At 42.8% G+C, this 27049-nt stretch overlaps 1 protein-coding gene across 7 annotated transcripts in view; it reads left to right on the top strand.

Moving 5' to 3' along the window:
* Positions 1 to 27049, top strand: part of LTBP1 (latent transforming growth factor beta binding protein 1) — a 737653-nt gene that overhangs the window by 171393 nt on the left and 539211 nt on the right. For all 7 annotated transcript variants that reach the window (XM_029593891.1, XM_029593888.1, XM_029593890.1 and 4 more), the window contains exon 4: positions 2946 to 3106. In XM_029593891.1, the coding sequence (XP_029449751.1) occupies positions 2946 to 3106 (161 nt within the window). The remainder of the gene's footprint in view (positions 1 to 2945; positions 3107 to 27049) is intronic.

Here is a 27049-nt window from a genome sequence, read left to right as displayed (position 1 = left end):
ACGGTATGGTGTACTTCCATGTCCATCGATCCCTTCACTTGTTCAACACCAAAGTTTCTGGACTATCTCTGGCACCTGTCAGAGACAGGCCTCAAAACGTCTTCTATCAGGGTACATGTCAGTGCGGTAGCCGCCTTCCATAAAGGTGTCAGGGATATACCCATTTCAGTACAACCCCTTGTAACATGCTTTTTGAAGGACTTGCTCCACCTTAAACCTCCACTGCGCCCTCCGACTCCTTCCTCAGACCTAAACATGGTTTTGGGGCAGCTCATGAAACCGCCATTTGAGCCTCTCCAATCCTGTGATCTTCGCTATCTAACATGGAAAGTGATTTTTATTTTGGCGATCACATCTGCTCACAGAGTTAGTGAGTTACAGGCCTTAGTCACCTACCCGCCTTACACTAAACTTCCGCATGATAGGGTAGTACTCCGCACTCACCCTAAGTTTCTGCCTAAGGTAGTGTCTGAGTTTCATATCAATCAATCCATTATACTACCCACCTTCTTTCCCAGGCCCCATTCAAATCCAGGAGAATAGACTCTGCATACCCTTGACTGTAAACGTGCTCTAGTTTTCTATCTAGACTGTACAGTTGCCCACTGAAAATCCACTCAATTCTTTGTTTCCTTCGATTCTATCAAATTGGGTAAACCTGTGGGTAAGCAGACTCTCTCCTCCTGGTTAGCGGACTGTATTTCCTTTTGCTATCAGCAGGCAGGCATTCCACTTCAAGACCGTGTCAAGGCACACTCTATCAGGGCCATGGCAACATCAGTAGCGCACCTACGCTCTGTGCCGCTTGCTGACATCTGTAAGGCTGCTACCTGGAGCTCGCTCCACACCTTCGCAGCCCATTATTGTTTAGACAAGGCTGTCAGACAAGATTCCATTTCGGCCAGTTTGTGCTACGCAACTTATTTGCGAACTGAAGTACCAACATCCTTCCACCAACCCATTCAGGGTTCAGGATGCCCTCTACCAAATTCCACCCCAGTTGTTGTACCTGTTGCACGTCTTTGGGTACATTTGGTGCATGTTCGGACATCCTCAGCTCGGTACTCACCCATGTGTGAGGACTACCATCCTGCTTGTCCTGTGAGAAAGCAGAGTTGCTTACCTGTAACAGGTGTTCTCACAGGAAAGCAGGATGTTAGTCCTCACGAAACCCGCCCACCACCCCGCGGAGTTGGGTTCGTTTACGTTTTCTTATTTTATTTTTCGCATGTATTTTTTTACTATACGACGAGACTGAAGGGGGACACCTGCTGGATGCAGGATTAGTGGCATGTTAGGCATGGCCAATAGGTGCCAGTCAAAGTTCTAGAAACTTTGACAAAAGTGTTCCATGATTGGGCTCCATCCTGTGATGGTACCCATATGTGAGGACTAACATCCTGCTGTCCTGTGAGAACACCTGTTACAGGTAAGAAACTCTGCTTTACATTTAATATACTATCGAAACATAGTAAACGACGGTAGAGAAAGCCCCAAAAGGTTCGCCCCATCTGCTCAGCAAGGTGCTTAGGATTGTGACTGCTGCTCTGTGAAGGTTACCCCTCTGCAGAAATGTTACATCAAAATTATCACCTGTTATCTCTGTTCTTCATTTCCTTCCTCCAGCCACTATGAATCCCTTTTGTATTCTGCTGCCATTCTTGTTCTCATCACGTCTTCAGAGAGGCCGTTCCAGGTATCCACTACCCTTTCTTTGAAAAAATATTCCCTCGTATTGTTCTTTACCACCTCGGAGCTTCATAGCATGACCCCTAGTTCTACAGCTTCCTTTCCATCAGAAAAGGTTTGATTCTTATGCACTATTAATACATTTCTGGTATTTAAACTCTGTATCATACCCCCACCCCCGGTCTCTCTTCTTCTTTAGAGTACACTTATTTAGGTGCTTAAATCCCATCTCATTTATCTTTTGATACAAACGCCCACACCATTTTAGTTGCCTTCCTCTGAACCATTTCTAACCCCTCTTTTTGGTAAAAAAAAAATAAAAATAGCTGAACATTTTCGTTGAAGACTTTCTTGCACAGTCACTTTTTCCTCAGTTTTTAAATACCTTATTTACATCTGTAAAGAAGACTTATGAGACTTCTATGTCTAAATGTGCATGTGTGCCCCTAGTGACTATTTTTGCGTCCTATCCATCCCAAATTTTCAGGCCATATCAAGGGGGGGGACATGAGGATTCTGACAGGGGTATGTTTTTTTTTCTTCTTTTAGTTAATTTGTACATGTGCATAGACTGTGGATGAGCCTGTTTCCCAGAGAGAAGGTTCTTTAGTTCCCGGTGGAAATTCTTGTATATAGTGCAAAGGGTTTAAAGTAGTTAGCATCTGAAACAAAAATTTAAAGAGCTAACAAAATTTTAGGCATCTGCTTCAGTCAGGAAATGGAACAAAAAATCAATAGGAAGCAAACCAGGCTGCTGCTTGCTATAAATTTTACAAGAACTCTTCCTTATTCTGCATCCCACTTCGCTCTTGGAAGTGATATGATGCAAAACTCAAATGTTAAAGTACAATGTAAAACATCCTGCCTTCCCTTTTTCTGTTAAGTAGGCATGACAGAGGTGCAATTTAGTTTATAGAGTTTAGGACCAAGGAGCTAGGAATTCTTGGTCACTTTTGCAAGTGGTACACATTTTTTTGTGAGCAATGTAACCCGTGGTTGGATAATAACAGTGATAGCTTTTTAAAATACTTTGAGGGCTGTGTAGGTATTTAAAAAAAAAAATTACTGGTCAGCTGGTGTTCTTTTGAAAATTAGAGCCAACAGGGCAGGAGTGAGTGAGAATTGTTTCTGCCCAGATGACCTACAGAGTCTTACAGATGGGGTAGGTATGAGTGGAGGGAGGGGATCTGGGAGCTAGTGGACCCCCTTAAGTGCTGGTTTATTCACACTATTGTCTTTTTATTTTTTTTAAACAGAGCACACCTTTCATCACAGACATTGACGATGAATCTTCATCACGGGCAGACTCAGCAATATATCATTAAACCCAAGTATTATACCAGCGTACGGGAACAGGCCACAGAGGGTTCATTGCCTCTGAGAGCAGGCCAGGATCTACTTTCATCATCATTTCACTGTGAGTATTACATCTTTTGTTATCACCAAACACCGTCATTTTGTAAACACTTTATATCGAGTGCAGATTCAATCTATTTTTATTTAAAATTCTTATTGACCGCATCCCCGATACAAAGATCGCCCGAGGTGATGCACAAAAATCATGCATATTCCACAACATCAAAACACATTAAAACACAATTCATGAAACATTAAAGGCAAAATTAAAAACAAAAAAAAACCCAAACCCATTAATACTGCTGCAGAATAATCATGATTCCCATATGCCACATTACTTCTTTAAAGTTGCTCAACTTTATCTTTGCAAAAATAATCATTTTTACCACCTTACAGAACACTAAATAGTTTTGCTCCATTCTAATATAACTAGGCAGCGAATCCTATAGGACAGGTGCCGCCATAGAAAAGACCCTAGATCATGACCGCAGATGTCTCGTATCTCTGAACGAAGGCATTACCAGCAAGGCCCTTTGACTTGACCTTAACTGTCTAGGGAAATGCCATTGGTTTGTACCAGAGGAGTTAAAAGGTTCCTTGGTAAACTGGGAACTGAAAGTGCATTGACAAGAAGCCTTAGTCAAGAACTATGTTCAAATTGGAAAGGGTATACATTTTGGGGACTCATTTTTTTTTCTTCCCCTTCCCTTGGGAGCATATTGCCCATGGAGAGGGATTTCAGTATCAAAGTAGCTGGAATTGCCCAGATGAATTGGCTGATTCTGTTTTTCCGGTACCGGGTACCCTTTGATGTGCATAATACCTCTTTGTGGGACATTTTCTTAGATTTGTCTTTAACTGGTAATGTAAACATGATACAATCAGTCCTGAATTTTACTGCACTATTTCTTACATGTTCAGTATCTGTTGATGAGGTGTGTTTCTGTGGTGCTCATGTTTTTCCTTCTCAGTGGGGTAGATTCTGAAAAACTGCGCTTGCGCAGCAGGCGCAAACAAAAGTACGCTGGATTTTATAAGATACGTGCGTATCTTCCAAAATCCTGGATCGGCGCGCGCAAGGCTGCCGATTTTGGGCAGCTGGCGCGCGCCGAGCCGCGCAGCCTGCCTTCGTTCCCTCCGAGGCCGCTCCGAAATCGGAGCGGCCTTGGAGGGAACGCTCTTTCGCCCTCCCCTCACCTTCCCCTCCCCTCCTCTTCCTAACCCATCCCCCCGGCCCTATCTAAACCCCCCCCTACCTTTATCCATGGATTTACACCTCCCAGAGGGAGACGTAAATCCACGCGCGCCAGCGGGCTGCTGGCGCGCCGCGACCGGATCCAGGGGCGGTTCCGGAGGGCGCGGCCATGCCCCCGGAACGCCCCGGCCCGATACCACGCCCCCGGGCCCGCCCCCGAAACGCTGTGTCGCTCGGCCCCGCCCCCGAGACGCCCCCTTCCGAAAACCCCGGGACCTACGGCGTCCCGGGGTTCTGCGCACGCCGGCGGCCTATGGAAAATAGGTGCGCCGGCGCGCAAGGCCCTGCTCGCGTAAATCCGGGCGGATTTACGCGAGCAGGGCTTTGAAAATCCGCCCGTATATGTTTTGTTACCGTAAAAGCTTAAGGCCAAAAAATAGTGTGTGTAAAATTGAGATGTCCGACTTTAAGTTGGTTTCCTGTTTAGTGGTAAAATATGACCACTTGGGCCAGTGAATTGAAGCCTTCAGACTTGGGTAATTCCCCTTCTGCCTCAGGGCAGCTGCTAGAAGAAAGCATCTCTGTGTGCTGCTTTGTCAGATTGGTGCCACACGTTCTCTTGTCATCTGAAATCGACAGGGCTCCCTTCTCGCAGCACGATGAGCGCCTGGTCAGTTACTACACCTCTTGCAAACTTGATTTATTAGATGTTTTGTGTGAGGCTGTTCACTCAGGGGGGATGTATGACAGGCACTAGTTTGTGCTTGGAAGAGAACGTTGTGTTGGTGCCCAACTTGTGGTCTTGGCTGTCGGCCCGTGGTGTGGGGAGCTCAGGACGGGCACTGGCCTAGAGGCTGGAGAATATGATGAACTGCGGTGTAGCTTTTTACAGAATGTCTGCTAGTGAGAACAACAGTTGCTCGAGATCAATCTCATAAATGCAGGAGAGTTAACTGAAAAAGTTGGATATTTAAAGTCCAGTTCAAACAATTTTTCCTCTTCGAAAAAAAAAAATGTACAGTGCAGCACAGGTGCTACTAATGTAAATTATAACCCCCTATTCCTATGTCAAGAAACACAGTCCATTGATGTTGACCGGAGAATTATGGAGAAACAAGTTCCCTGCATTACTGGGGTGCCATGACTCTCTTATGATAGACTCTTATGTTGGCATCTAGAATGTGTTTATCCTTGGGTGATGCAAGGTGTAGCAGTGGTTAGCACAGAATGTTGTTTTTTTTTTTTTAGTATTAAGAGGACGTGGCATGTTAAAACAGAAGATCAGAGAATAATTACTGTGGTGCATCTCGGTGAACAGCATGATGCGTATGATATACACTGATGACTCTCATTAAAGTATTTGCTAAATTGTCACCTCTAGAAACTGACGGGCAAATTTTAATTCGCCAGCGTGTGCAAATACCGGGACATATGCGTGTGGCCGGGATGCGCGCACGCCAAGCACATTTTAGAAATGGCCCGGCCACGAGTGAATCTCCCGGTACGCGCAGAAGGGCCGGGCCATTAAAAAGGGGCGAGGTGTGGGGCCGGCCAGCACCTGCAACTTATTCTCCAAGGAGGAAGTAAGTTAAAAAAAAAACAAACACATGTATATCAATAAATATTTTGCAATTTAATAAGTATCTTATTCCCTGAGAAACAGTGGGTCTGCTGATTATGAGCTGTCTAGATGCCAGTTGATCATGGCTAAAGTTTTTTTTTTTGCCATTAGTCAAGTGTGTGTTTTGTCTGGACTATCATGTTTCCATTAAATCCCTGTGCATAAGCTGTAAAAGCATTATTTATACTGTTTCCTTGTAGACTGCTATACTGATCCCAGCTAAAGAGTGGGGTGGGGCAGGTGTATCCTTGAAAGTGCTGCTTTCTGTTTTGGGAGAGAATTCACCATTTGGCTCTTGCCTATCAATCTGGTGACGGAATAAAGTTGGAAATAGAGGGTAAAACCAAACTGTTAACTAATATTTTAAACTGCACATTTTAAAACAAACACCTTGGTTTATTGTTCCTCCCATTTTCTTCCTCTTTACTGTAAACCAATTGTTCTGCCAACATGTGTTTTTTTTTTTTTTTTTTTACTTATTTTGGTGGTGGGTGTTTTGCTGTGGGGAGTCCATCTTAAGATGGTTTGCCAGTTTCTTTGCATTGTTTCAGTAGCTCTGGAGCAATATGTGGTATTGGGTCACATCAGAGAGATGTACTTTGGATCTCATTGGAGATAACAATGTAGCCTGCCTCAGCTTGCCATTTCATGGCAAGCTGAGGCAGGCTACATTGGGGTCTGCACTGGAGGTCACAGCGATGTGCATCGGGCTGCATTGTAGGTCACATGGGCAGCGAGAATCTGGCAGTGCAGGCCCGGAGTTCAGTATTAGAGATGCAGATGTGAATCACATCTGGAGGGCTCAGGAATTGTGTAGGGAAGACCACAACATTTTTATTACTTAAGAGTGTATTTTTATTTAGGATTAGACTTAGAATAAAGAACCTTCTGGATTTGTCTAAATTTAGAAATGTATTTATTAACGGTTTTTTAATCAATTAAACATAATTGATTAAGTGTTACACAAATATATCACAAATGCTTTAGTGATTCTATACAGATACTTTCTTACAGTTAAAAGTATGCAAAGATTTGTCAAATTCACAAATTTTATGGGCTAACTAACCCCTGATTATGGATATGTCATCCACCTAGAGCACTAAGATCAGTTAATCATAGCTTGCTAGAAGTACCCTCATTAAAAGTAACTTGCTTAGGCGAGACTCGAGAGACTGCTTTCTCGATCGCTGAACCCATTTTGTGGAATTTGTTGCCCGAACAACTTCGTCTCATAGTATATGAGAAACAGTTTAAAAAACATTGGAACTTTTGTTTAAACTGGCCTTCGAGCGTGCCTAAGTTATTGCTCATCTGTAGTTTTTCATGCTACACTGTTAATTGTAGCTACAGCTGCTTTATTGTTTTATTATTTTTATTCTTTGTCAGGTTCGGTATCTTACCATGTTTATATCTTATATTTATGGATTTTTATGAATATCCAGTTGTAACCTGCCATGAACTATGGACGCGTTGCGGGATATACATTTTTAAAAATATATAAAATCAATATGATCAATTCACTGGACTTTTCAACATAATTGGAAGTTACTGTCTGTTTTCTTACCACACTGATAAACAATCTGTGATTGAAGGTCAGTGCATGTTTTTTCTCTCTGTTGGCAAGGAACCTATGTGCTGGATAGAAATGCTTGATGTCTTGATGCTGGATCCCTGGTTACTGTTGTCTTTAAACACAGACAGGGATGCAGGTTAATCACAGGAACAGGAGCAAAGTGTCAGTGGCCATTGTCCATGGTAGCTGCTCTTCACGTTAGCAGACTGCTCTGATAATGGCTGTCCTGGTGGTAATGGTTCTGATGCTGATGGTTCTCCTTTTGTTTCTGAATTTTATTTAATTTATAGTAAGGGAGCAGGTATAGTGCATGCATATGGATGAGGGTCAAACACAGCTTTTGACTGGAGGCTTCACTTTTTTTTTTTTTTTTTGGAGAAGTGTTCATCTTTGCCTAGATGACCACATACATAGTCTTAGGAATATTTAAAGATAAGCAAAATCCAATTAGGGTCCTAGTTCTTTGTTTCAGGCAAGACCAGAGATAAACGGTTTTGGAGCCTTGTCAAATAAAGTTTATAACCTTGTTTTTCTGAAATATCTGCATTTTCCTGTTTTCCAAACTATAGTGGAAAATTCAAAGTCCTTGCTTTTTTTCCCATCTTAGGGGGTCATTTTCTATTGCTTATCGCATGCAATAAGTGGGTATCGCACGTGAAAAGTCCCTTTTCGCGTGCGATAGCTTGCTAGGGGCGGCATTGGGGCGAACTCCGCGATGTCTTCGCTAGCGGCGATAAGGTAAGACACATTATCGTCGCCAGTAGCGCGCTGCATAACTACACCTTTTATGGTGTCGCTATTCAGTGCGAAAGCCGGCAGCCGGCGCACCGCAGTGGTGCGATGGCTGCCGGCTTTCGCAGGCCTGCCCCCCCGTGCCCCATTTTCGCTGGATTCACCATTCTGCGTTAGAATGGTGAATCCAGGCCTTAGTTTGGTTCAGAGAAAATGGTTCATGGCCTAAAACAGATTTGAGGTATATTTTGCACCTACATATGCCATATTGATGGCAGAAAAAGGACCTGGTAGACGCAACTAGAGTATTGAGCTGCAGCAGGCTTGGATAAAATAAAGGCCCTTATGGGGGTATAGGGGCCTGATTCTGCTTAATAGCAACAGTTTTAGAAATGTCAGATCAGGCCAAGGTGGTGAGGGTGCCATTAGACAGAAGGGTTTCCAGTCATGGGCAGGGCAGCATTGGGGCTTTGGGGTTGCTGTGCTGATGGATTGTTTGTGCCGTGGTATGATAAGGGCTGTGGCATTTGTCGCATCCCTGCAGCAACAGAAGCAATGTCAGGATGCATTAAAGGGGGCAAGTGATGTGCTAAATCTGTGTGTATGCTGCAGTGTTGCCAGATATGAAACATAAAATTAATTGTATGGAAACCTCAAAATTTTCATATTTTCCAAAAAATTATCGAAAGCTGCTAAAATGGAAAAACAGACATTGCAAATACATGGCAAGATGGAAAAATGCTTTCAAAATGCATATAACAATCCAAGGCTTTGTAAACATCAGATTCAAAACTTTTTTTTTAAGTTATATCACCAATCACAAAACTATATGTAAGGGCATATAATATATAAGGCCCAAATACATAGTATTACAGTTATCGATGGCAGAAAGACCAAAATGGTCCATCTAGTTTGCCAAGCAGATGTAACTGCTGTTCCATGCAGGTTGCCCCCGCGCAGGTTCTGTTTAGGGGTTAAACTGCCGCTTCATGCAGGTTGCCTCAAGCAGGGTATATTTGGGGTTGTAACTACTGCTATGTGCTGGTTACTCCATGCAGGATCTGTTAGGGTTATAACTGCTGCTCCAAGAAGGTTAACCATGTGGAAAAATATTACACTAAAATTTACCACAGGCTATTTTGGTTATTTCCGTCTTCGTTTCCGTCCTCTGTGTGTATCCTACATGACAGCTAATGTGAATAGTGGCTAAAACTATCCGAGAGCCAGCTGAACACGTTTCTGAGGGTCCCCCTGCTAAAATCTAGTATTACGTAATTTGCTTTTGTTTTCTGGCCATGGGGTGGGGGAGAGAAGGCTGGGAATTTCTCCCTTTATCTCCATCTCCTGGGAGCTCCTCCCCTCCATTTCCACTCCACTCACCTCAGTGTGCCCCTCTCTCTCTTTCTCTCTCATTTGCTTTATTTATTTTAGATTAATGCTGATTTTAGCTCCCCTTTGCATTCTTTTTCTCCCCTTTTCTTCGTCTTCCTCTACTCCTCCCATGTCTGCAGGTTGTCTCGCACTCACCACAGTGGCACCCTCCGCCTGAGTAAAAGAAGCAAGCCACAAGACTGAGGCTTTTATGGCCACATGTGGGTACATAGAGAATGAAACAAACCATAAGACTCCAGGGTTGTGCCAAATCTGCTGAGATGCAGTTATACAGGCAAGAGTGGTGCCATATCCAGAGGGCACACTCTCTCCCTACTGACATCACCATAATCACCACTCCTCCAGTCCAGGCCTTGCATATTTATCACATTGGCAAAACTGAGAACTTTTGTGTTGTGGTCACCCTGAGATTGCTGTTGATTAGCTGGGAATGCGTATCATCTTTCTCTCTTCCACAGGCCCTCCTTGCCAATCCTTTGTCTCTCATCCTCCTGTTCCCCTCCTGGGATAACCCCAGCAATCTCCTCCTCTCCCACCCTCTTATGTCACAGCTTTCTGACTTGTTCACTTCCTCTCTACTCTCAACTGAATCCTAAGTCCTGGAATCACAGCTACTGGCTGAGCTTTGTCTGTTCCAGCCCTGCTCTCCAGTCTCCCCCTTACCCCCATTCCCTGAGGTGTCTGCTCCAGACTCAGCCCTCCTCTCCTGTTCCTACAGGCTTACTGAAGAAGAGGAGGGAGCTGAGGTTCGAGCACACACCAGAAAGCAGAAACTATTGCTCTGCTCTCATCAGCCCCTCTTCTTCTATTCCCTGCAAGCTTCCTGAAAGGGAGTGGCTGGAGCAGTAAACAAAGGCCCGGCGCTTTCTAGGTTTTCCCTGGAGACCCGGCAATTGATACAAATAGGGAGAGTTCCCAGCTATGAAAATTGGCTAATCTGGAAGAAGCTGGGGCAGGTGACTGATACGTCCCTGCTGTACTGCCTGGTAGCTAAAAATGATCGTACATTTTGGAATTTTTAAAATTTATCATACATTGTACGATCCTTGAAATGATCATACAAATATGATAATTGTTTGTAAAGCAATTCTGGTGTAGTGGCAAGGACAGAGAGAACTAGAGAGAGGAGGAGCAGTATAGTTGGCCTGCAGATGCGATAAGAGGTGTTTGATAATGACATTGTCAACTTCTGCTGATGAAGACACTAGCATCAGCAACAAGAGGAATAATGGTCAGCCATATTTTTATAGGTTCTTGTGAAATGGTTGACTACAAAGGAAAATCATCAACATGATGCGAGCAGCAAAATGAAGGGGATTCCCAAAATGCTTATCTCTTGATGCAGAGGAAGCATTTGATAGTGGATTGGAGGTTTCCTGGACTGTGAGTTAGAGAAAGTAAGCCTGGGACCAAACCATTGTACTTGGGTTACAAAACAATTTGGACTCCAGCTTTTTCATGTAAACAGGAGATAATCTGAATCTTTGAAAACTTGGAAATGTACAAGGCAAGGGATGACCTCTGTATCAACGTGAGTGTTGCCTTGTTGGTAGAGCCTTTAGCAATATGCATTTTGGAAAATGTGTACATAAAAGGAGTACAGCTTGATTATTATGAAATAAAGCAAGTAATGCTTGCAGATGATGATTTACTAACTTTAATAGCACTGCAGAAAAACTTACTAAATTTAATGAAGAGATTGCAGATTTCAGTGAAGTATTACCCCCCCCCCCTCCCGGCAGCTTTATTTAGAGATCTTCCCAGATTTCTACCAGAACAAGAATTCTACCAGAAGGAATGATCCATTTACTAGATTGGAGGAAGCAGAATAATTAGTGTGGGTGTATAACTGCCCCATGTGGGAGATGGGGAAATGGCGAGTTCCTCTGATATATAAATCCTGACCACCATTTTACCATGTGGAATTTTGTTACCCTACCTAGGGCAGAATGCCATGGCTGTTCCCTGTTTTTGCTTTGGTTTAAGGGGACAGGCCTCTGGGGTCTCAAGAGGTGTGACCTGGATGGAAGATGCAATCAGTGAGCCTTCCTTTTGTTAAAGACCTTTGTTTTTTGGAGAACTCCCATCTCCTCTGTTTAGAGTTTTTCTGCCGAGTACTTCTTGGTGAATTAGAAAAAATCGAAAACTTAATTCGATCAATAAACCTTAGATTGATTAATTTTCCTCAAACCTGTTTACTTTCTCCATATGAAATGTTTAAAACATTCTTAAAGGAAATTCTTATGTATAACGATAGTAATATCCCTTCAATTTCAAAAATATGCTACTTTCCTAAACGAGTAAGTGGAGTGGGAAAGATACAAAATGGAGAAATTGATAATTCTGTTAGTCTAGGTGTGTCTACATTCTTGGAAGAATCAATAGATATACTGGTAATTAACAATAGGACAATGCTATTTGTTTCTTTTATGTCAGAGTTAGACAAGGAGCAAGTCTTTAGCAATTTTTTTAAGAATAAGGAAGTTAAATTTTGTGGTCAGAAAATTCAAATATACCCAGATGTCTCTAGAGCCACTCAGGCCCATAGGAAACATTTTCTTTCCCTGAAAGGCAAAACTGTGGCTATTGGAGCCACTTTCTTGTTGAAATTTCCCTGTTGTTATGTTACCTTTCAGGCTAAGAAGTTTGTTTACAGACCCTCTACATCTGGAGACATTTTCAAGTGATAAGTCCATAATAAAGGAGAACTTATTGTAGTACTATTAGAGATATAGACCAATAAATAAAATAATTTGCTCCTCTCTCTTGTATTTCCTTTATAAGTGTTTAGGTGTAGACACACACATGTTGACACTTTTACCTTTCTCCCCTTGATCATGTGACAATAAACAGAATGAATGTGTATACTGTATTAATAATGGAGTTGAAATTTCCTACGCTGTATTATTTTTTGCTTTGATGAAATGTGTATACATTTAAAAATTAATAAAGAGAAAATTAAAAAAAAAGAAAAAAAGAGTTTTTCTGTTTACTGAGTTCACCCATCAACTGGGGGCTCAGATTTTATATAACTTGGCATCCAAAGGGGGAGGTCCTTTTCACTGAGAGAAGGGACCTGGGTTCATCTGCATCCTTGAGGAGGAGGGAATGACTTTTTTGTTGTCCAAAGTGAGAAAGAGAGAGAATACATTGTGCATCCAGGGCCGGTGCAAGGGGATTGGGCGTCCTAGGCACCTTCTGCCTCGTGCCGCTGCGCCACCACCCCCATTAGAGGCGCGAGCAGTGGCGCCTCGGCAGTAGAGAGGAGTGGAGATTGCCGAATCTCCACTCCTCTTTGGCGGGGTCGCGAGCAGCACTGCTTGGCGCGCACCCTCGAATGGTTGGCGCCCTAGGCCCAGGCCTAGTTTGCTTAGAGGCTTCCCCGGCCCTGTGTGCACCCCACAATGGATTCATTTTCATCTACAGGAGATATGAGGAGACAAGGCTTTGAGTACGTACCTCTCAGGTATTCTAATGAAAAAAGCATGTTGACAGAACTACTGGAGAGGTAGAAGATATGTGACTGCTCATTTGGAAACGCCTACCGTGGACTGTAAATTTGAAGTTCCACTACATGGGAGGGAATCTAATATTGGCCCTACATCATGAAGGAAGGGAGGAGGACCAAATTAGGAACATTTGGCTGTTGAAATACCACTAAAAATTGAAGCCTGCGGAGCAGTCACAAATTTAATAGATGACAATGTAACATTACGTGAAATGCAAAGCACAGATATAAATAGCATTATCATCACAGTGTGTAATACTTTAGTAAAGACTTTGTTGGAAACCATCTTTTTACTGTTGAGCATGAATTGGAGGTTATCAGTGCTGTTTACACAGATTGATCACTAGGGGATAGACTAAAGCAGGGCCTAGAAGATTGTGCTTCCTCCTGCTCGAAGAATCATGGACACTCAGATAATTTGACATCATGGGAAGAGTTGACTATGAAAAGTAATTTGAAATATGGACCTTTGGGGCCTTTGTCTGGGACTATCAGCTCAAGGGTTTCATTTAAATATAAGCATGAAGATAGGATAGAGGTAAATGGTATTGTGGAAAACGTAATATTAAGTTGGGGGAAAAAAGGAACCTAAATATTTAAGGATAAACTTAACAGAAGAGATCCAGGAATTTTAGAATGCACACTGTGTAGGCCTCTATCTAAGACGGTGAAAGATTTAGAACGTTGGTCGAGAGACTCCATACCTTGGTTTGGTAAAATTAATACTTTAAAGATGATGATTATGCAGAAACTGAGCTATTAGTTTCAGGCACTCTCAATTGCCCTAGCAGATGTTTTTTTTTTTTTTTTTCCCAAAAGATACCAAAAAATTTCCTTGTATTTATTTGAAGCTGGAAAATGCAGAGAGTTTCAAAAAAAGTTCTTATTTAAGGATTAATTGCATGGTGGATTGGGCATCCCAAATGTATGAAATTATTATAATGCATGCCAGTTAAAAACTGATTGCGCCTGCATCCTCCAACCCAACCTTAAATGTTAATGTGTATTTAAATATTAATCTCTTTTCTTCTTTTTCATACCTCCTAATTAGTTTATCTTTTTAGTTTTGCTTCAGAAAGGATAGCAGAGCTATTGATGTGCTTTTTTCCTTTTTCCAATTACTTGAATACTGTGACCAGAAAACTTTGGAACATTGCATGTGCGCTCTCACGATTTTACTGATGCTGCCAAGTGGTACCAGTAAGTAGAAGTTTATTCGTGTGCTACCATGTCATGCTATTCATTAGGTTACTATGAGCTAATATATACGATGTGTAAAGGGCTCAATTCAAACCTTATGACCAGATGTGCCTCTCCTGCACAGTTGGGATTTGCATGCTAGATGAGATTGAATCAGATGGTTAATTCATTTCTGTCCAATAAGTGATTCCACTCTTTGCTGAGGACTCATATCAAGCCACAAGATCTGAATAGAATCCAATGTTTATTAAGTGAGTCTGTGTAAGATGAGACTAACAGTATAAGCATCTAAGGGCTGCTTAAAACATAACATAGTAATACAGTAGATATGACAATTTGGGCCACCTAGTCTGACCAGTTACATCTGCCTACACTGCTCTGGCTAAGGATGTCTTCCTGCTATCAGCCATTCAAGCTTGATTGTTTACACCGATCTTGCTTGGTCAGCATCCCTCTTTGCCCTTACACCACAGTGCTAAGGATATCTCTAAGCTGTTAACTATATAGGTTTGACTGCCTGCTGAAGATTGCTTCTTATCCTTTATGACCTTAATTGGAAAGTGTGGCTAAGTTAGCCCATGGTAGGCAACCTACTCTCTCCCTCCAGTTATACAAAGACTGGAGCTGTACATTATTACACAGCCTGAAAGTAATCCGGCCTGCCTGCCTGCACCTGCCCAAGAGGGGAGAAGAAGGCCACACTCATCTGGAGCTGAACATCAGACCCCCAACGGGCTATAGATGCTTTAAGTTCTGCATCTACATTTAGAAGGATTTATTGTGCTGGTCCTATTCACAAATCCATGTGGTGGGATGTATTTTAGAGAATGAATTATTCATTAATTGATGACTGAGTCTCTCTCCCCTGAAGAAGCTGGATAGCAAAATAGGTTGGGAAGTTTTTTTTGTATGTTTTTGTGTTATGATTATTTTTTGGTTTTGAACATGTTTTTGTGTATTTATTTGGAATATACAGGTGATTTATTTGTTTGTTGTGGGATATTGTGTAGTGGAGGATAATTTTATATTACTGATTTTTGATTAAAAACATTTTTTATATTTGTATTTTGTGTTGCTAATTATCATTGATTTGTGGATAGTGGTGGATGATATATTTTTTGTCATTTATTAGAGCTTAGGTAGGCTATTACAGACCTGTACCCATCCTATCAGTAAGTAAGTAGTTTCTCATTTTTCCTATAGTGGCCATATACGTCCTGGAGAAGACTGGAGCCTTTGTAGGTTGTGATACCTTTTTAAAAGACCTCACAGGCCTCACCTTCTGAAAGCCCATGTAATACAACATATATATATTTTTTGCTGTTCCTTTGAAAGATATCACAACCTACAAAGGATCACATTTTCTCTAAGTTTCTCTCCCTCTAACCTCCTATCGTAACCCCATGTCCTCTAATTTCTTTCGCTGCAGAAAATGCCACTGCCTTGCACGTTATTGAAGCTTTCTAAATGACTGTTTCTGTCTTATTCCTCCTTATTCTTCTTCCCTCCATCAAGTACATATTGAGGTCCTCAAGCTTCCCTGTGTAGGATTTGTGCTGCAGTCCCGTTTTGATCACCCATCCATGGTGTCCTCCTTCGATCCTTTTAGTGTGCTTTGAAAGGTATAGTTTCTAGAACTGAATGCAGTGCTCAAGGTGGGGGGGGGGGGGCTCGCTAGTTACCTAGAAATGAAAATGAGCAGTATTGCCTCCCCCTTTTATTTTTTTTATATAGCAGATGATACTCCTTCACCATGCATACTGTTAGCTTTCCCTACGGCTTTATTACACTGACTAGCAACTGTCGGGATATTGGAGATGATTAGTTCTGCTTCCCTTTCCTATTTGGTAGTTGTCAGTTTTTGTCATCCTAACTGATAAGTCGCTAATGGATTTTTGCACCCAAATGCATGATTTTTTATTTTTTTTTTTACTTTTTAACACTTCAAACTCTCGACCATGCCTTCACATTTTTCAAATGATCTTGTATTATTTTCCATCTCAGTGGTGTGACTACTGTGCCACAGATTTTGCTGACGGGGGGTATATTTTTTCCATCAAGGCCTTCTGCACTTACCAATAAATGTATCGAAAAGAACAGATTCTAGTGCTGTACCTGAGGTATCCCACTGGTCACTTTACCTTCACTAAAATGGACTGCATTGATTACTACTTCGAGTCATGCTGCTTAGTCAGTTCCTCAGCCTGTTAATAGCGTTCAGTCCTTTGAGTTTTGGAAGGAGAAAAAAACACTGCAAAATCAGTTTTTGTTTTTTTTTTTGCATTAACAACTAGGCTGTCTCAATCAAACAGCATTTCTATCATGCTTCTTTCTTCTTGCATTAATCTTGTTCTTTATACTGTTTGTGATCAACACATATAAGATGTCTAAAAATGTGTTCCAAAAGACAGACAATATGAAGTAAGTCACTTTCGTGGTGATCATAGCTTAGTAACTAATGCCCATGGTGCTGTTAGTACCAGATAGCACACTCTGTCAGAAATGTGGGAACTGATGTACTAGATTTTGACAGTATTTTATTACTTTGAAAATGATAAAAAGTACCAAAAATCAGTTCTGCAAGGAGAGTTAGACATCTGTGATACAAAACCTTAAGTACATTTAAGAAGCTCTTAATGCATTATGATGAAGATTTGTATTTCCTTAACTTAACTTAATCCTTAATACTAATAAAACAGAACTACTCCTCGTCTCACAGGACGGCAATTATGCAGTTTCCAACATGCTCCCCACAAGGCAACCATCCTTCTCTCCTCAAGTTAGAAACCTCGGAGTCTTAATGGACAACCAATTGAACCTAAAAAGATTCATCAATAACACCGCAAAGGAAGGCTTTTTTAAATTACAAGTTCTAAAATGGCTGAGACCACTCCTCCACTTCCAAGACTACCGTTCAGTTCTACAAGCAATTATCTTTTCAAAAATTGACTATTGCAATTCACTTCTACTCAGCCTTCCAGCGAACACCATTAAACCCTTACAGATGCTTCAAAACGCCTCAGCCAGGATTTTGACTAAGACCAACAAAAGAGATCATATTACTCCCATCCTAATGAACCTGCATTGGCTCCCAATTAAATTTAGAATCATGTACAAAGTACTAACAATCATTCACAAAACCATTCACAATCTCATTCCATTGGAACTCAATATCCCGTTTTGGCCACATTTACCCTCCAGACCGGTGAGGTCTGCTTAGAGAAATACCCTCTTTGCCCCACCCATTAAAACTTCGTTAAATAAACGAGCTCTGTCCATTTCAGGCCCTGCGCAATGGAACTCTCTTCCACCAGAACTCCGGCTAGAACAATGCCCTATTACCTTCAAAAAGAGACTCAAAACTTAGCTGTTTGACCAAGCTTTTCATTTATGCAGATGATCTTTATAGTACATCACCCTACATACAAACAGACTAGCTCTTAGGTTAGCACCCCAACTCTGCAGATGATCAAGCTAATTATGCTCCTTAACCCTTACCCTAAGTTAATTCAATATGCACTCAGATCTTTAGCCAGTTAATATCTGGCCCCACGAAAGAGCCTATTATTTAATTGTTGCTTTGATCCCTGTTCCATTGCTCCAAGTTATTTTATCCCTGTTAAATGTTAAAGCATTCCTACATGCTAGTTATTGTTATACTGTAAACCGAAGTGATATGTAATTTTCTACATGAATATCGGTATATAAAAGTGTTAAATAAACAAAATTAAATTTCATCTGGGAACTACCGAAAAATAGCTGTAAGCCTTATCCCATTGAAGAACTTGATCTTGTAGGAAAGATGTGGAATGTGTTAATTTGTTATATTACTGACAGTAGTTTTATTTTGGGCTTGTATGAGACAAACATGGCTTAATTATAGATCACAAAAAGGGAGGGATCAATCAGCGAACTCAATCAAAAATCATGCTTACATATAAGCTAAATCATATTTTTGAGAAAAAAATATTTGTATTATTAGTGTAACTGATTGTTAGAACCGCATCAGCAAGCCAGACAGTGCATCTCATGCATTGAGTGAGATCGCTCGGTCTTCTCAATCACTTGCGGTTTTTAACAGTGTCTTACTGGGAAAAAAGTTTTCACAGAACTTTAGCTCCAATCTTTTAAAGTCCACTTCTATAGGCACACTGTACAACTGTATGTTGATGTTTTAAAACATGGTCTAGACTCACTGAGAGCAGATTTGTGAAAAATTTAAAGCATTTTAAGCATAATCAAGCTGCAAAACGGAATTTCAAAGAGGCTCAACGACGGCCGAAGTTTTGCTTGAAAAGCTTCATCTGGAGCCTGTCTTGTCAATATTCTAGCCGGACAAAGATGTCTCCATTAGCTATGCAGCGCAACCAACTCTGGACTGCGATGTCTCCTGTTAGTTTCCAACGCCGACATCTTTGTCCTCTGCTCGGCGTTGGAAACATTTTAGCCTTTGCATGGCGTAGAAATGGCTAAACTTCTCCTGCTCAGGGCACCACCACCCTATTTCAATGAAACATGAACCATCTTAGAATGGGTGTTCTCAAAATAATTTTAGCGGCATATTAGTCATGTCCTGAAGGACATTTCCAAAGAAAAGTTGTTTGAATTTCCACACTGTGTATTATGTAGAGACTGGAAGAATTTTGCCATGTTGCAAATAACTGAATGCAATGCGGTGTTAGCAGTCAGCAATAGAAAATGAGTTGGCAGTGGATAACCCAACATAGCATAACTCATTAGTCTCCCCTTATTCTGCTATTTGGTCTTCGAGTCCCCCATATGTTGGATTTGTGATTTTGAAGTTCCACGTGGTGTTTGACAGAAAGGTATGATATATATGATTTGCATTGTTAGGCCTGTGCGTGTGCTAGCAGGCATGCTTATGGGAATGCCTGTGATGTTTAGTGATCCTACTAGAGATAATTACGTTGATCCAAATTTTTGTTGGTGATGTAATAGCTATCATAGATGTCTTTTGCTTTTATTAACTGGTATATGCATATCTTCATTTCTGGAATGTTTTCAAGAATGCTTCTTACTAATAATATAACCAAAGTAGGAATGGAAAGTTTGGGGGGGGGGGGGGGGGGGGGGGGTTGTCGGCATATTTTAACATTTTTTTACAAATTAGTTCAAGCTTTATAGGTGTTCTTTTTATTAAAGTACTGTAGGAAAAGCTAATTTGCTTGATATATCTAACTGCATAACATTTTTCTGTTGCATATGTGCAGGAAACTTACATGCGTAACTTTTCTGACAATGGAAAATTACTTAGATAACAGAAAAGTTACATGTATGAGTTTAAAATAAGAGGGACAAAAAGTCGAGCAGGAGGAGCCGGAAGTAGGAATAGAGAGGCTGGCAAAGGTCCTCAGATAGTTTCAGGAATAATGTAGTTTGTGAAGTTCCCTAGGTGTCTGTCAGGATTTCTGGACTCAGGGTACATCACCCCTGGAACTGTAAGGGATGACAAGGTAGGATACTGGGCTAGACGAGGGCTGGTCTTCTGCCTAGCTAGCTCCTCCCCTGGAAGTTGAGACCATGGGTTCTGGGGGCCAGTAGATCTTTGGGGAAGCAGTACATCATGGTGAGTGTTGCTGGACATGGCAGGGCAGGCTAGAGCAAGGTTTTGATGAGGCAAGGCTTGGAACAGGACAGGGCAGGACAACACCAGACAGAGATGGACAGAACTGGTCAATGACTAAACTAGGCAGACAAGGGCTGGACCCAGACAAGGATAACACAGAATAGAGAAAACAGAAGCCAAAATGCCACCAGGCTGGAGGCCCATAGGCCACTAGGCTACAGGAAGGTCTGGGTAGGCCCCAAGGTAGGGCACAAGGCACAGGATACAAGATAGAGAAGGTCCCAAGGCCTCAAGGCAGGCAAGGAGCATGAAGGCCATGAGGCAAGGCAAGAAGGCCTGGAGGCCACAAGGTAAGGCAGAAGGCAAGAGTGGTCAGGTCAGAGAGCCAAGGGTGACTCCATGATGAGGCAAGGATATAATGACATGGCTGGGTTACATAGGACTGGAGATTATGTGGTGCAAGCATTGAGGAGGAGTTGGTCAAGGCTGGAGGCTGAGCTTGTTGAGGACTCCTGGTGGAGCAGAGGTTACAAGGCTGAGTCAGGAGGCCATTGAGGAGATGGCTTGGATAAGTCTTGAGAGTTCATTGGAGGCCTCTGCAGGTGGGGAGGCATCATAGTAGACCGAATCAGGGTATGATGAGGCTGTACATAAGATTAAATTGTAATACTAGAGACTGCACTAGCTGAACAGAAAGAAGAGGAGGCAGGGCAGGAGCAGCAGCTCTGGTAGCTTTCTCCATGCTCTGCCAACCAATTACAAATGCTTCCCCTGCCTCCTGATGTGACTACAAAGGATAGAAAACAGCCTCTGCCCCAACTGCCCTGACTCCTAATGCATTCGAGGAGGCCAAATCTTTAGCCCTCATCAGTCTGGGATTACAGAGGCACTGCTGCATAGAGGAGTTGAGTGGAGAAGAAGACAGACAGGGCTGGTGGAGGATAATGAGGATGATGTAAGTGGGAGATGGGGAAGGAGGGAGAGAGTGAGGGAAGAAGGAGAATTGAGAGGGAGGAGTTATAAAATGGGGAATAGAGGAGAAGAGGAACCTGGAGAGGGAATGAAGGGTAGAGATTTGGGAAGGGGGAAGTGAGTAGTATGGAAAGGGGACCTAGGGGAGTGAGTAGAGGAGGGGGAATAATGAGAATGGTGAGTGAGGAAGGAGAAAAAGTATACCAGAATTAAAAGGGGCATGGAGGAGGAGAGAGAAAAGATTATATGGGGGGATTGGGTGCTCTCACCATGTACTCCTGCTATCTACCACCCACCACAATCAAAAATGTATTAGTGGGAGAAGGAGGTGGAAGCAGGAATACCTGGTGAAGTGCATTAGGTGTGACTCCAGGAGAGATTTGGGAGACCTTGAACTAAGGGGATGCAAAAAGGGCTGGAGGCATTAAGGTAGAAGGGGTGGGCAATATAAGAAAGCATCAGCTGGAGATGCAGAGGTTGAGAGAGAGGATTGACTGGAGAGGTTGGAAGTTGAGAGAAGGGATAAACTGAAATGCAGGAAGGATGAGAGTGGAATGATTGTTGGAGAGGGATTACACCCCTGCTAACTTTTTTTGTACTTATGGTGCCCAGCAACAGGCAATCACTAAGGGTTCAGTATTCAGAATGTTTTTCTTGGGATCCTGACAGGTACGTGTGACCTGGATTGGCCACTGTTGGAAACAGGATACTGGGTTTGATGGACCTTTGGTCTGATCCAGTGTGGCAAATATGTACTTATGTCGTCCTTTGGGGTCATGTGAATTTTCAAGTGCTAATATGGGGTTACACTGGATAAAAGTTTGTGAAGCTCTGTTCTAGAAGCTTTGAAATAAAACTTCCATGCTGGGCTCCATCTGATGACGATACCCCAAGTGCATGGACTGACATTCTGCTGTCCTCGAAGGATAGGTGTTACAGGCCCCAGAGTCCAGGAAACCTAGCTGGGGAGCAGCACAGGTCTGCAAGGCAGGACTCAGAACAAGACAAGGGCTGATTTTCTGCCTAGCCAGCCCCCTTCCCTGCGAGTTGAGCCTTTGGGTTCTGGGGGCCATTAGGTCTCTGGTGGCAGTACATCATAGTGGTGAGTCCACACAGGCAAAGCTTGGACAAAAGCAAGTTTGGTTGGCAGGACAAGGCAAGACTGATACTAAGTAGAACCTGGAACTATCAAGACAAGGGTGAGATAAGGCAAGAACAGATCTCTGGTACAGGCAAGACAGAATACTTAGAACAGACAAGGCAAACTAGGGCAGGAGTCATATACCAACAAGTCAGAGATCCTTCTAATAGCTCAGGTCAACAACAACATTCCTCTCAACTCACCCAGCGCCTCCCAACTATCCAAAATTCCATTTAATCATGCACCACATGTGAGAGACCTGGGTGTTCTGCTCGACAACCAGATTAACTTGAAAAAATTCGTCAATAACACCTCCAAGGAATGCTTTTACAAATTGCAAGTACTCAGAAAACTAAAACCACTCCTACACCTCCGGGACTTCCGCTTGGTGCTCCAATCAATCATCTTGTCTAAAGTTGATTACTGCAACTCCCCTTCTTCTGGGTCTACTGGCTAACACCATTAAACCCTTACAGATGGTCCAGAACGCGACCGCCAGGATACTCACCAACGCCAACAAAAGAGATCACATCACCCCCATCCTTCAGAACCTTCACTGGTTACCAGTCAAATTCAGGATTCTCTTCAAAGCCCTCATGATGATCCATAAAGCCCTTCATAATATCGCCCCCCTCAATCTAACTTTCCAACTACGGCCACACATCTCAAACAGATCGATCAGAAGAGCATACAAAGACACTCTTTACACCCCTCCTGCTAAAACTTCATTAAGGAAGCGTGCCCTGTCCACAGCTGGTCCCCCCCTTTGGAACTCCCTCCCTCCAGACCTCCGCCAAGAACCCTGCCCCCTGGTTTTTAAAAAGAAGCTGAAAACATGGCTATTCAGCCAGGCCTTCGTGGAGAGATAATCCTCCCATTGTAACCGCCCGCTAGCTGATTCAGCTCTACCGGTTATCCATCAGCTACTCCAGTATTTCCAATTATCATGGCATTCCTCTAAGTTTATTTTGAGGTTTCATCCTATATAGCCCTATGTTTATATTATACCTTAATATATTTCTATTGTACCAAATGTTCTTTGTTGCCTTTTTGTTCATTATACCTCATGTTCTTTGTATCTGCCTCATGGCGATTGTTCAGTTTATATGTAAACCAGTGCGATATGTATCCTATACAGGAACATCGGTATATAAAAATTAAAAATAAATATAAAGCAGACAAGGGAACAAAGAACATGCAAGCCTGAAGGCAACAAGGCAGATAGACGGAATAGGCCTGAAGGCAAGACAGCTTGAATACTAGAAAGCCTGTAGGTGATAAGGCAAGGCAGAAGGCTCATAGTTATCAAGGCAAAAACAAGGGTCAGGTCATGGAGCCAGAAATGACACCATGAGATGACAAGATTAGAATGGCAGGGCAGGTTTAAATAGGGTTGGGACTTGGGTGTGACAAGGGCAGTGAGGATGAGCTTGGCAAGACTAGTGATGAGGCATACTTGAGGGCCTCTACTGGTGGGGAGACATCATTGCAAGAGACAAGGAAGGAAGGATAAGGCTGCATAGCAGGCAGAATACTAACAGATAAGCAACTTTGCTATTTTTTTTTCGTAGTAAGAAGGCCAAAACTGTACTGCCCAAGAAAGAGATCTAGACGTCATAGTGGATAATACTTTGAAATCGTCTGCTCAGTGTGCTATGGTAGTCAAAAAAAGTGAACAGAATGTTAGGAATTATTAGGAAGGGAATGGTGAATAAACGGAGGATGTCATAATGCCTCTGTATCGCTCCATGGTGAGATCGCACCTTGAATACTGTGTACAATTCTGGTTGCCTCATCTCAAGAACGATATAGTTGCGATGGAGAAGGTATAGAGAAGGGCGACCAAAATGATAAAGGGGATGGAACTGCTCCCCTATGAGAAAAGACTAAAGCAGTTAGGACTTTTAAGCTTGGAGAAGAGACTGCTGAGGAATATGATAGAGGTCTTTAAAATCATGAGAGGTGTAGAATGGGTAAATGTGAATTGGTTATTTACTCTTTTGGATAATAGAAGGACTAGGGGGTACTCCATGAAGTTAGCATGTAGCACATTTAAAACTAATCAGAGAAAGTTCCTTTTCACTCAGCGCACAATTAAACTCTGGATTTTGTTGCCAGGGGATGTGGTTAGTGCAGTTAGTGTAGCTGGGTTTAAAAAAGATTTGGATAAGTTCTTGGAGGAGAAGTCCATTACTGTTATTAATCAAGTTCACTTAGAAAATAGCCACTGCTATTACTAGCATCAGTAGTGTGAGATATACTCAGTTTTTGGGTACTTTCCAGGTACTTGTAGCCTGGATTGGCCACTGTTGGAAACAGGATGCTGGGCTTGAAGACCCTTAGTCTGACCCAGTATGGCAATTTATGTTCTTAAGTAGGACCTTAGCACATCCTTACAAGGAAGTTGAATCACTTTCCTTTCTCTTCTGCTGATTTTAGAGTAGGGATATCCTTGACGAGTTTTGAGGCAAGTTTGGTGGTCCTCTACTGTCTAATGAAAAAATGGAGAAGTTGAGTACCTGTGAGCTAGAAAGAGGAATAATATCTAAGTGTGTCAGAACTGTCCAGGGGTAGATCGGGCTACCAGCACTCCTTAAGGAATCTTGGTGTTCTGGTCCAAAAGCACTGACTGCAAGGCAAGCTCAAAATTGGCACAGAATGTGCAAATATAGTGTAGGGATCAGATCAGGTCAGATCCGTGTGCCTTTTCCCTGCAGATTATTCAGAGCCATTTTAGGTCCAAAATCCAGCCCTGGTTATTTCCTGTTGCTTAGAATGCTATAAACCTATTTGAAATACTAGCTGTGAAATTCCTTGGGGGGGGAACATAGCCTTTCCCAAAGATGTTATGTCTACACGTCTTCCAAACATTTCATTACAAAAGATTGCCTTGTTGTTGCCTTTAGGCTTTACTTTTTTAGGTACTGTTTCAGTGATTACAAGCGTTAGTTTGAAACATCAGTCTGGAATTTTTCTTGGAAACTGAGAGAGATGTCCATTTAATGGCATACACGTACATACAACACCAGTTCCTTGGAGCTATTGTGCTTCTAAGGAAACGAGGAGGGGGTGGGGGGTGGGGAGGGGAAGGAGGGTGAACAGTGATTCAGATGGTGAAAGGAAGTTTTCACTTGTATGACTTACTATTTTAAAAATGACCTTATGATTTAGCTGTTCCATGATTCATTGGCTAATGTTTTGTTTGGCAGATGTCTTTAGAAAGGAGATATATCACAGTAGACGGCATACCATTTTTTTTTCTGTTGCTCCCAGTATTTATATTCCAGTTTAAAATAATGCCGGCTGCATGCCATTTGCCAGGCCTATCCTAGTGTGGGAGGGAAATCCAGGCCATTGTTCTGGGCACCAGTTTCCTGCTGTAGCCCTGGTCCCAGCGTTGATGTCCCTCCCCTGCAGCAGTTGCTGTGCAATCCTCCGTCCTACCGTTGTCCCCTCTGCTGTCAGGAAGCACAAGAAAACGGTCTCTTACCTGCTGTTGCCTCCTTGGAACAGGACGCATGCACAGCAAAACAAAGCAAAGAACAGCCTTAATGCTCCTTGCTCCAGCCGTTTTCTCCTGTCCTTCCAGTGCTGTGATTGCAGTGGAAACAGGTGAGAGTACTGGAGCGGGGAGCAGAGGCTTTTTTTTCTCCTCTGCCTCTCCCCTCCTGTCTGCAAACAGCAGCTCTGGAAGACAGCAGGGGAAGGGTGAGGCTGGAGCTGACAGGACAGCAAGAAAAAGCTCTAGCTCGCCCCATTCTGTTCACTCCCCCCATCCCACTTGATTTCTGGAGTAGAGGGCTCTTCTCTGTACTGCTGCCTGAAGGGTGAACACTGCCCCAGGCCCAGCAAATCACTGTGTTCTCAGGACTTTGGGATTCAGCTAACAGCAAATGGGAGAATGGAGTTACCCTGCACTCCCATCAGACCAGAACGATGCATGGTGAGGGAAAGAAGGTGAATGCTTTGAGGGGGGAGGAGGAATATGAGAAGTGGTGAATGTGTTGGGGAAGGTGAGGGGTGCGAATGCTTGGGGGAGAATGGTGCAAGGGTAGGGGTGATTGATTGGGGAAGCGAGGGGCTGAATGCTTCTGGTGGGGGTGACATGAAAAAGGGTGGATGCTGAGAGAGATGAGAAGGGGGTTGATTGCTGGGAGACAATAGGAGGAGGAGCTGAATGCTGCCTTGTCACGTTATTTTTCAACTTTGAGATCATCAGAAATTATCTCAAGATCTCTCCTGTTTATTGCACCACTCATGTACTTCTCTTAAGTTGCTGTTTCAAATGTATGACACTGTACCTTCTGTGCATTAAAGGGTAGATTTTAAGAGTTACGTGCGTAAACCCGGCCTTACATGCGCCGGGACGATTTTCAAAGGCCCAGCCATGCGCGTAAACCCCCGAGACGTTTGTAAGCCCCGGGGTTGGTGAAAGGGGCGGTCCAGGGAGTGGAGCGGGGAGGTCCGGGGGCAGGGCGGGGCTGGATGTGCCTGCTCAAAGCAGGCGCAAAAAGGTAAGGATAGGGGGAGGGCAGGATAGGGGAAGGGAGGTCAGACTAAGGGGACTGGGAGGGAACTGGGGAAGGCCCCTATGCGTAGCCATGCGTAACAGTGAAAATCCTCCTCCCCTTGTGCGTGCCAGGCTGGCATTTTATAACATGCACGCTGGTCTTATAAAATCGCCGTCTATGTGTGCACCGGGTAGCGCATGCACATGGACGCACGTGCGCAATCTTTTAAAATCTACCTTTAAATCTTAGTTGCCAGATGCAGTTCTGCATAGTATTCAGTATTTTTGTTTCTGCTAGTTGATTCCTTGTTACCTTTTAATTTGCTTGTACTTGTTTTACTTTTTATTTTGTTTTATTATGTATGTTTGATTTGTACTCTGCTGCAATCAGACATGAGCAGAATATAAACGTCGTTAAATAAATAAATACACTGAGTGCCCTTGGTATCGGCTCTAAAATATCTTGACTGGTTAGAAACTGGTTGAGTAGGAGGCGACAAAGGGTAGTGGTAAATGGAGCTCACTCCAAGGAGTGGAACATTACTACTGGTGTGATGCAGGGATTGGTCCTTG

This window comes from Rhinatrema bivittatum, chromosome 3 (genome assembly GCF_901001135.1).
Source record: "Rhinatrema bivittatum chromosome 3, aRhiBiv1.1, whole genome shotgun sequence".
NCBI lineage: Eukaryota > Metazoa > Chordata > Amphibia > Gymnophiona > Rhinatrematidae > Rhinatrema > Rhinatrema bivittatum.
The sequence above is the reverse complement of the archived record's forward strand: the minus strand, read 5'-3'. Positions and strand labels throughout refer to the sequence as shown.